The sequence below is a fragment of the Echinops telfairi genome, unplaced genomic scaffold (genome assembly GCF_000313985.2).
Source record: "Echinops telfairi isolate 266 unplaced genomic scaffold, ASM31398v2 ScPeMD7_7468;HRSCAF=8506_0, whole genome shotgun sequence".
NCBI lineage: Eukaryota > Metazoa > Chordata > Mammalia > Afrosoricida > Tenrecidae > Echinops > Echinops telfairi.
This window is the reverse complement of record NW_022111369.1, coordinates 66,199,553-66,210,499: the sequence shown is the minus strand read 5'-3', so window position 1 is coordinate 66,210,499 and position 10,947 is coordinate 66,199,553. Positions and strand designations below refer to the sequence as shown.

At 47.6% G+C, this 10,947-nt stretch overlaps 1 protein-coding gene across 1 annotated transcript in view; it reads right to left on the bottom strand.

Moving 5' to 3' along the window:
* Window positions 1–10,947, bottom strand: part of PDGFRA (platelet derived growth factor receptor alpha) — a 54,185-nt gene that overhangs the window by 27,426 nt on the left and 15,812 nt on the right. The window contains exons 4-9 of the mRNA XM_004706328.2: window positions 9,943–10,203; window positions 7,712–7,839; window positions 5,122–5,293; window positions 4,840–5,029; window positions 1,679–1,794; window positions 686–812 (exon numbers count right to left, since the gene is read on the bottom strand). Of these exons, the coding sequence (XP_004706385.1) occupies window positions 686–812; window positions 1,679–1,794; window positions 4,840–5,029; window positions 5,122–5,293; window positions 7,712–7,839; window positions 9,943–10,203 (994 nt within the window). The remainder of the gene's footprint in view (window positions 1–685; window positions 813–1,678; window positions 1,795–4,839; window positions 5,030–5,121; window positions 5,294–7,711; window positions 7,840–9,942; window positions 10,204–10,947) is intronic.

Below are 10,947 nucleotides of genomic sequence, written 5' to 3'. Positions count from 1 at the left end.
GATGGGGTATGCGTGTTAGAGGGGACGCACAGCAGCTTGGTGAACTTTCATTAATCACATATTTTAAAAGAGGTTAAACATAGACTAATCATATGACTTAGCAAGTCCGCCCCTAAAGACATCCCCAAGAGAAATGAAAACATGTTTACAGCCCACTGTTCATAATAGCCAGAGGGTGGAAATCATCCCAATGCCCTGTTGTCCATAAACAATGTGGCATAGCCATACGATGGAATGTTCCTGAGCCATAGAAAGGAGGGAAATACTGGAATATGTTAGAACAGCGATGAGTCTTAGAAACGTGATGGAAAAGGAAAGCAGTCGCTCACAGGTGACCACAGATTGGAGAGTGAATTCAGAGCAAAGTCGTCATAGACAAATAGAGAGAGATGGCTACAGGGGCTGGTTGGTTGGGGCTGGGACAGCCGAAGGGTGTCTTCGGGGAGCGATGGAAATGTTCTGAACCTGGTTGTGGTGATGGCTGTCAACTCCATAATACACTAGACACCAGGGATGGTCGCCTTTAAAAGGGAGAGACGCATAGCTCGCCGATTCGATCACAACGAAGCAGTGATGGGGAACACGCAAGAGGAGCAGCCAAAGAAATCAAACGCAGGTGAGATCTTTCCTGTCCACGGAGAAGCATCCTGGCTGCAAAAGGAATGAAGAAAGCTGGGTTTCGTACTTTTTAATATTGGTGCAAACCATCCACTCAATGTCAGGAAGAGGGGTTCCTCCAGCCGTGCATCTCACAGTCTGTCCCCCGGTAGAGCCATGGTGGTCATCAACCAAGTCCAGAATGGAGGAGGGAACTGGAAGAGGTTGAAGGAAGTCAGAATTGAAGGGTTCATGCCCCAGAACTCCGGCGGCTGCAAACGGGGCGCCCCAGTTCAGACCCTGTCCGTGTGTCAGACCAACCTACAGATGAAGTAACCACGCTAAAGGGGCAGGACACCGGCTGCATGGGCCACGGTGCTCTAACTAGGACAGGCCCACCTTTGGAGCTGGGTGCCCTGAGGGATTTCACATCTGGAGTAAGCAAAGGGAAAAGACTCCATGGTATTTGGCTGCAGGGCAAGGAGGCTCTTAAACAAATTAATATGACAGTTTGGGATTCAATGAAGGGATTCAGCTACAGTATCAAAGAACACAACAATTACCCAAGTAGATCTGTGGAATGATGTGAAGTTTTAAAGAGTATGTTTAAAACCGGTTGTCAAGGTCGTGAGGGGCACGCTTAATGGGCAGATGAGCTCAGCCCTGGGCACACAGTAGGCACTCAAGGAATAGAAGCTAACCCTGCATACGAACAGGCTTGGGCACTCCGTAAGGGTAGGGGCCACTGTACAAGGTCTACCAGGAAAACTAAGCAAAAGGTCAAACTCTCCAGAACAATCTACGGCCACCAAGATCAATAGGCACTCCTTTCGCTCATCCCAGAGCGGGAGGTGCCCTCCTGAGACATGGGTGCTGAGGAAGATGTTAGAGGCGAGGCCTCCCCATCTAGGCAGTTCTAGAGTATCCCAGAACCTCCCCGAATTATCTGAAGTCACAAGTTCAACAGCGCTATGGTCAACATCCTCGCTTCCCCCGCTAACTTGTTGTATCCCCCTCCTCAGCTTAACAGGAAAGCGCTGGTTCTCTAAGTCCCAGGTATCTTCCCACGGCCTTTACATACCTTGAGTTATTAGTTCAAAAGTATAGTTCTTCACATCATCTTTGTTTTTAACCACAATGGTATAATGGCCGCTGTCTTCTTCTTTCGCACGGATCAACTTTAACTTACTTCGATACCTTCAAAGAAAAGGACGTTTTGCTTCAACAAGTATTAGCTACATACATCGCAACAATGATGGAGCCATTACAGTATGGGATTAAAATACCATGTTGTGAAAAGTCCAAAAGTACCCACTCCCCCCGCCCTTTTTTGGGGGATGGGGGGAGACACCGCATCTCTTTTTGGAGATTCTCAGGACGTTTCCGAATGTGGACGATTACTGCAGTCACAACAACAGAAAACTAGGCATATGGTGAGCTGAGGACGCGCTGGCAGAGCTCCAAGAACAATCAGCTCTGACTCCTGGATGACAGTAAACCGTGCTATCCGTTTTCAAAACGACGACCTTTTGCTCTTTAAAGAACTATTCGGTTCCCGCCAGAGCTGTATTACCGGCGTGGCACAGTCCCACAATGGAACAGCCCTGGGAGACAGGAGAGCCGGCGCTCTCTGCGCATGGACACAGAGCGGGGGCTGTGACAGGGCGTTTCCACTTGCTTGCATTTACTTGAAAGAAACCCTGGCAGCTCTCACAGAAACGAATGGACGCATTGCCTAGGGTGGGTGGGGAGGAGCAGAGCTGGAAAGGTCGCCCACAGGAGCCGACTGGACAAAGAGCACTGGTCCTTATTTACATGAGATTAAGGAACCTTACTGGTGGCTTGTTAAGCGACTGCTGTCAGCCCAACAGTTGGCAGTGGTTTGAAGGCACCAGCCTCCCCTCGAGGGAAAGACACGGCTGTCTGCTGCTGGGAAGATTGACAGCCTGGGAAGCCCTATGGAGTTGTTCTGCTCTGCACTTCCGGGTCGCGAGGAGTCACGATCAAGTTCGTGGAGTGAGTTAAGCGGAATTGTATGTGAGCGCATTTAGGAGGCTCAACAGAGAACCCTCTGGAAATGCGAAAGCACCCTGCCCAAGAGGCCGAGGCTGGGATCCTAGGGGAGAACGCCGCGGGGCGGCTTTCCCTCTGCGACGCCAAAGTGAGCGCTTCAGGCCTGGGCTTCTCAAAGTGCCCCCCACGCCGGTCTCCAAGGGCACAACCTTCCCAACTCCGTCCTTTCCTGCACTCCTCTCTGTCCAAGGCGGCCGCGGGGACAGAGGCAGGTGAGAATGGTTAATGCTTCTTCATTTGATCTCCCTGTGGACTGATTTTGAATTTGTTCCAGCTCTTAATATTTTATGATCTCTTTTCAATCAAGGTTTTTCCTCTGTTTTCTTTTGTCCTTGTTGTGAGGGGGGTTTGTTGTTTGTTTTTGTTTTGGGTTGGTTTCTGGATTTTGTTTTGTATGTTTCTTCAGTATACGAAGTTCATAGAGCCGGGACTGGGTTAATAATTACCTAGAGACATGGCAGGGGAGGTTAGGGGGAATTGGAGGGCTAACAGCTATGAGTATGAGAAAGAAGAAAATGTTCCACAATTTACCATGGTAACGACTGCACAACCCTCCTTAATCAAACTATTGGATTGTATGATATAAGAATTGAATGCCAGGAACTATATGTGACCTCCTCCCTGGGGGACGGACAACAGAAAAGTGGGTGAAGGGAGATTTCGGACAGGGCAAGATAGGACAAAATAATAATTTATAAATTATCAACGGCTCATGAGGGAGGGGGGAGCGGGGAGGGAGGAGAAAAATGAGGACCTAATGCCAGGGGGCTTAAGTAGAGAGGAAATGTTTTGAGAATGATGAGGGCAATGAATGTACAAATGTGCTTTCCACAATTGATGTATGTATGGATTGTGATAAGAGTTGTATAAGCCCCTAATAAAACAATTATTAAAAAAAAGAATTGAATGCCAAGAAGGGGGGAAAAGGTGGCCTCATGGGAAGAATGGCTTTAAGCTCCATGAAGGCGGGGCCCCAACCGTGTTGCTCGTCCTGTGTCGTCTCCCAGTTCTTAACGGAAATGGAACCAGCTGATGCTGAAGGAATTCTTGTGCCCCTTCCACCGGCAGTTTTCCAGAACTTGCCTCTTCACTACGATTGCTTACGATGACTTGCAGACACATACGTTTGGCGTGCGAGCTGTGCCAGAAAGCCCTGACCTTCGCCTTCTCACAGTAGTCAGTGGGAGGTCTGGCACTGCCCCCCTCGTTGTATACCCTCTGCTCAGCCCATCAGCGGTCTTCCAGCTTCAGCCTTCTGCTTCCTTTTCAACCACTGTTCAACAGCATCGGGGCTAATCCATTGTCTTCAGGACATAGATATCTTGAACCCCACCTTATAGATGAGGAGATAGAAGCTGAGGGGTGACTCGTTCAGAATTTCACCACCAGTTAAGATGTGGAGAATAGTCTACTGGCACAAAAGGCTGGGATCGAAATGAACCAGTGTGTGCCTCTCACCTAAACAAACTTAACTAGGCTCTACTCTTCTTTCCTACATAGGCCAGGATGGGAGCAAGGGAGTTTCTAATTAAATCCTCGATGCTTCATTTCATGCACTGTTTATGTGATAATTGCCTTGGCAACTGCAATCACCACTATACAACTGGATGATGGGCAACAAAAGCAAACCCAAATCATTGCCGTCAAGTCGATGCCAACCCATAGCAACCACAATCCGACTGCTTGCACATCCCAGGTCGCAAGACAGGACGAGCTGCTCCTGTGAATTTCCTAGACCATGACTCTTTATAGAGTAGAGAATCTCTTGTCTTTCTCTTTTGGAGCTGGCTGGTGGTTCCAAACTACTAACTTTGCGCTTAACAGCCCAACACCTAACCACCGTGCTATCAGGGTCCTGATGGACAGAAAAGTTAGTCCAATTTCACACCCTTGCTTCCATTCCTAACTGAAGCCAGTAAACTGTGTTTCTGTGGGAGGCCACGCTTCTCAGCTATCCTCTGTTTGCATTTTATCATTACACACTAACACAACTGTTACCACATGGCATGGTTGGCTTTCAAGAGACCGACTTCCATTATTTCTTAGCTCGGCTTGTGAAGCCTGCAGGCGTGACTTCTGGTTTGGGTGGCAAGGCAAATGCACATGCCTCTGTCTCTCTGGGCCCCACCAGGAGCTGCAAAGCCGTGACGAGGGAGGGCCTGTGGTTACCTTGTCTCCTGAACCTTTTTGACATCGGTAGTGATCTCCGTCAGGTTTTCAATCAGCGTCAGGTTGTTCTTCAGCCAGGATATGCTCGGGGCAGGGTAGGCCTCTATGGTCACCACAAAATGCTTCACCTCGTGCAAGTTGACAGTTTCCAACGGGCTGAAGTCAGGCTGGATGTCAACAAACCCTCTCTCTGTATGGAAAGAGGTTTCCATTAAATCATAATTACCACGTGTCGGGTTTCAGGTGGCACGGGCACGTGAAGGGTTAGGAAGCAGCCTGTACCATGCACAGAAATGGTGACTTTCTTCATTTCCTTGACCTCCCCGGTGGCCTGGGTGGCTGTGCACTGGTAGTCCCCACTGTCTTTCACCGTGGCATCGGGCACAGTCAGTGTGTTCACCAGCTTCAGGGTGGGCACCCTATACTCGTCGAGCAGTATGAGGCCTTTCTTTCTCTACAAAAGGGGGGGAAAGAGGCTTAAAAACAAAAAACAGCTGGCTGTGTAACGCTCACAGGGGTATTTCATGACCCAGGAAGGGGTGTGCCTCGAGTCCCGCTGAGGGAAAGTCAGCCACAGATGACAACCTCCCTTCATTATTAAACACGCATGTATATGGTCATGGGCACTCTGGGGGCATAGTGGGTTACCTGTTGGGCTGTTAACCACAAGGTTAGCAGTTCCAAGCCACCAACTGCTCTGCAGGAGAGAGATGAGGCTTTCTACTCCAGGGAAGAGTTGCCATTTCGGGAACTCGCAGGGGCAGGTCCACCCTGCCCTAGAGGGTCACCTTGAACCGGCATCCACTCGGTGGCAGTGAATTTGGAGTTTTAAGGTCACAAACTGCATCGCGACGTCTGCTCTGACAAAATCCGACTGCTTGCACATCCCAGGTCCCAAAGGGTTATAACAGCAAACCGCATGCCATCAAGCAGATTCAGACTCATGGCGACCCTCCAGGACAGGGTAGAACTGCCCTGTGAGTTTCTGAAACTGTAACTCTTTACAGGAGAAGGAAGCCTCATCCTTCTACTGCAGAGGGGCCGGTGACTTGGAACTACTAACCTTGAAGTTAGCAGCCCCACATGTAGCCTACTGGGCCACCAGAGCGCCTTCGGGTTGTAAGAGTTCAGAAACCCCCATGGGAGGACGGGATGCAGAGAGCACACCAGCTTCCTGCACGCAGCACAATCGTCTCAGGTCTCTTGTGTACAGAGCACTAGTTCTGTCCAGTGGGATGGCGTAGGACATATGTAACCTAGAACCTGAAGTTTAAACTATAACGGCATCTCGCCCACACATTTCTGAAGTTCCCTAGGCTGGCGCTCCACTCTGACAAACACGGGGGCAGCACATGGCAGGACCAACTTGAGGGCAACGGGCTTGGTTTGGGGTCTGTGTATACAGTCAACCAAAGCAAACTCACTGCCCTGAGCCCATGCCGAGGACGCACAGCCACCCCGGGGCCAGCACAGCACTGCCCTGCAGGTTTCCCAGACTGACCCTCCTCAGCTCTTTACGGGAAGAGACAGCCTCGTCTTTCTCCCAAGGAGGAGCTGATGGTTTTATTTTTATTAAAACTAGAAGGAAAAAATTCAAAGAATTCATCTCCCCAAAATGTTAACAGTGACACTCTGAGATGCTTGTCCTCGGCTTCTCTTTATTTTACAAAATTTCAATAGTAAACCTTCATCAGAATAAAAAATAAGGTTCTTTATGTAGATATTGGGGGGGACAAGTGGCATGTATTTGGGGTTGGAAAAAATACCTACCACCCATATATGGTAGGGAAAAAAATCTATGTTTTAAGGGTTAAAGGCCATTAAATATCAAAAACTATATATATAGATATAGATATAGATATATAGATGTGTGTGTGTGTGCTTTTTAATTAGCCTGATGTTTTAGGAGAGATGCACACACATGGAAGGTTGACTCCCATTTCAATAAGCTTCATGCTTATTGAAGTATGTGAATACGCCCAACATTCCATCAGGGCCCTCAGAAAGAAAGGAAGAGCAACCGTAAGGAGTGAAGGAGACAAACAGCTCAAAGGAGGGTGAGAAGTGGAAAACAGAAGAGAAAATCACCGACTGCATTTAAAAAGCAAGAAAAGTCAAGAAGCATGAAGCCACAACTCAAGAGTAAAGGAGGAAAAAACAGCCACAGTCATTTCATTTCCCCTGGGACGTCTCAGCTATCGGGGAAATCAAAGGGCCCTGGTTATTTGCAGCTTTGCTAATGTTCCGGTTGTTTTCTCGTAGGCACAGAGCTCCTCCTTCTTTCTGACTCTTGGAAAGAAAGTGGGGTGCCCCATCTGCAGGCATTCTGAAGGTCCTGATCCAGCTAGTCACCTCAAAGCCCTGCCCTGATCCAAGAACCTTATAGGTCATTGTTATGGGGTCATTGTTTGGTGTCTCCCACCAAAATAGGTGCTGAAATCTCTGCCTGTGGCTGTCACCCTATTTGGAACCAGGGTTTCCTTGTTCACGAGGTCCTATCAATGCAGGGGTGTCCCACGTGCAATCACTGCCGAGTAATGACAAGTCCAGAGACCCAGTGAGCACAAACTGGGAAGAGAGATATATGGACGGACCTGGGAGCCCCTAACAACCCAAGATGAAAGAGGCCAGGAAGAAGCTCCCTCTAGAGCCTCACCCAGTGTATGCTTTGAAGTTGCCCACGGGTTGGTCTTTCTGCTACAACAGGCCTAAGAAGGGAAAGAGTCCCTGGTCAACTGTGCTCCTGAGAGATGGAAAACTGAGGTCTAGAAACGTGACGGGGAAGAGACAAGAAGGGAAGTAGACATGGCAGGAACCCCTGTGCTCTGGGTCAGCCCCGCTCCACGGCCCCACGGGCCTTGACGGTGCCTACCACTTGTCCAGGGTAAGTCCACTGAAAGTCTACCACCTCGTTGTTGAAGACTGCACAACTGACCACAATCTTCTCCCCGGCCGTGTACACCGTTTTAAGAGCTTCCATTTCCAGGTCGAGATCTGATGCTGGGATACAAAAAGAACATTGTTGTTAAGACTCTCTGAAGGTTTGGGGGTTGGTTTGTTTTTGTTTTGTTGGTATTGTTTTTAGTAAGTGCTATGAGTTTTGTGTGTGTGTGTGTGTGTGTGTTGTCTGTTTTCAAGAAACCCCTGGAAAATAATTTGCAGACCAGTTTGTTCAAGAGGGATTCTTTTAAATACCCTTAACTTTCGTTTCTTTAAAAATTATTAATTTGGCATTGGAGTACACAGTTTGACATGTAGTTGGAATACAGAGCCCCTAGGTGGTACAAATCGTTCACCTACTGAGCTGCTCTGTTTCAGTCCACCCAGAAACATCTGGGGGGGGAAGACCAACAGATCCGATTCTGATAGGTTAGCCATTGAGAGCCCAAGAGAGCACAGCTCTCTGACATGCATGGGGTTGACGGAAGGCGGAGCTGATGTGGTAGTAGGTGATGCTGTGTACAGGACCCCTGGTGGCAGTGATTACAGGTTGGGATTCAATCCGCAAGGTCTGCAGTTTGAAACCACCAGCTGCTCCTCGAGAGAAAGATGGGGCTTTCTATGCCCCTAAACAATTACAGTCTCGGAAACTCACAGGGGGCAGTTCTACCCCGTCCTACAGAGTCACTATGAGTCGGCATCGCGTCGATGCCGATGAGTGTGGTGAGTGATGTGGGTGTAACAGAGAAAGACAGAGCAATGATAATAACAGCAATAAATCGCCTTTCACTATCAGAGCATAGACTGCTAAGCCCTAGGATGAATCATGATGAAATTATTTTGTAATCAACCTGATACTTTAAAGTCACACTGCTATCAAATCAATGCTGACTCGTAGTGACTCTATAGGACAGGACAGGGCAGCCCCTGTGAATTTCTGAGAATGTAACTCTTTATAGGAGTAGAAAGCCCCATCTCTCTCCCATGGAGCAGCTGGTGGCCTGAACCACAGATCTTGCAGATCACAGCCCAACGCGTACCCACTACACCACTAGGGCTTCTATGTTTAAAAATAGTGTCCCCATAATTAATCCAAATGCTCAGAAGTATATGTTCTTGTCACTCAAGTTATGCATTGCTGCTATTACTGTTTTAGATTTTGATGAGTCAGAATTAACTCAATGTCAGTGAGTTTAGTTTCTTATCACCTTGGTTACACAGCGATTACGCCTTGGGCTGCTAACCACAAGATCAGCAGTTCAAAACCTCTCCAGCCTCTCCCTAGGAGAAAGACAAGGCTTTCTTACTCTCGTAAAACGTTAACTGTCTCAGAAACCCACAGGGGCAGTTCAACCCCTTCCCACACGGTCGCTCTAAGTCAGAATCAACTCAATGGCAGTGAGTTTTTGAACTTTTGCTGATGTAGTTCTTCATTTATTCAACCAACTTTTCCAGACTGCCAGTCTTGCAGACACTTGGATCCTAAGCCCATCACTTATTCTCCTCCTCTTTCCCAGTTATGATCAGCACTTTTCCAGATCCTAACACAGAGCCTGGCACAACCTAAGCCCTTAATAGTATTTACCTGGCATCCTCTGGCTGCTGCCCACCTGCCTGTTCACAAGCAGTGCTCCAGAAAGCTATGCTGACCTGAACCTGCAAGGACAGTTTCGTATGTACACTGACCACTGCATCAAAGGATGGAGCAGACGATGCAAAGTGTTTCAGGAAAAAAAAAAAAGCACTTCTCTGAAATTACAAAAATTAATCCAGGGATCCAAACCCTGGGAATATATCTTTGTTTTGGGATTTGGTTTTTTGTTTTGTTTTTGTAGGGGGGCAGGGGCATGGGGAGCACCGTGGCCAAGAATGTGAGTAAGAGGCTTACGGAAGAAAGGAATTCCTTACAGTGTTTTGACATCAACTAATGAAACATGAAATCTTACAGAGGTTAAGAAAGCTTTTAGCACCTTCAGTAATTTCACGCTCAATATTACCAAAGCCCCAAAGGTCAAGCGCGTGTTGTACAGGAAACCGCAGGATCCCAACACCCCAAATGGTAATTCACCACCTCCATCACCGACGACTGTGGTTTTTAAAATGTGACATGCGGCATTGGTTTCGGTTTGGGTTTTAAGGCGAACGACAAGATGGAAAAAGTACCTTTTAAAGCATACATGTTGAAGGGGGGCGTGTAGAAGGTCCTCCCGTTGACAGTGGCCTTACATGTGTAAGGCCCATGGTTGAAAGTTCCGTTAAAGCCCAGTTTGCTGTCGTAGGAGACGTTCACCACCCCAGCCTCATTGAGCAGGACCACTGGGGTCTGCGGGTCCGTCGTGCGACATGGTATGATGGCAAAGTCATCCTCAATCACCAGGACTAAGTAATCCATCACATCCAGAGGTACGAAGGCTATACCTGGGTCTGTGGTAAAAAGTTTTTAAATGCATTAGGCATTGTCTTGTCTCCAGACATGCACCGGGGCCACCCTGGCATCTCCACGAGATGGAACACTTTCTCTTCACCCCTGTCTCCGGAAGTCTGCCGCTCCCCACCCCCACCCCAGGCTTTAGTCGCCAAACAGCTAGAAGGTGACTGAAAGTGTGCATAATACCAGAAGGCCTGAAACTCAATAAACGTGTTGAAAAACAAAAACTGATGATAAATAGCAATAGTAGCCAGGAAATTCAAATCAGAATCCAAACCGGAACGCAAAACAAAAATAGACATTAACATAACAGCGTTCAACTCTTTTTGAGGGAAGAAGAAGCAAGAGGGAAAGTCTCATCATTAAAAAGCAATTAAAGAAGATATGAAAATAATAATTTTTTTTAAAAATTTGTTAAGAAAGTAATAATTTATCATTTATTGGGGATCACAAGGGTGGGAGGAAAAAAATGAGAAGCCAATACCAACGGCTCCCAAGTAGAAAGAAAATGTTTTAAAAATGATGATGGCAACATATATACAAATGTGCTTGATACAATTAATGTACAGATTGTTGTACGAGCTGTAAGAGCTCCCAATACAATGATTTATTTAAGAAAGAATGCAATGCTTTTGAAAACTGGACTGCTCACTCCAAGGTCAATGGCTTCGCCCCCAGCTGCTTGGTGGGACAAAGGTGAAGCCATCTGCTCCTGTAAAGGTGGACAGCCTTGGAAACCC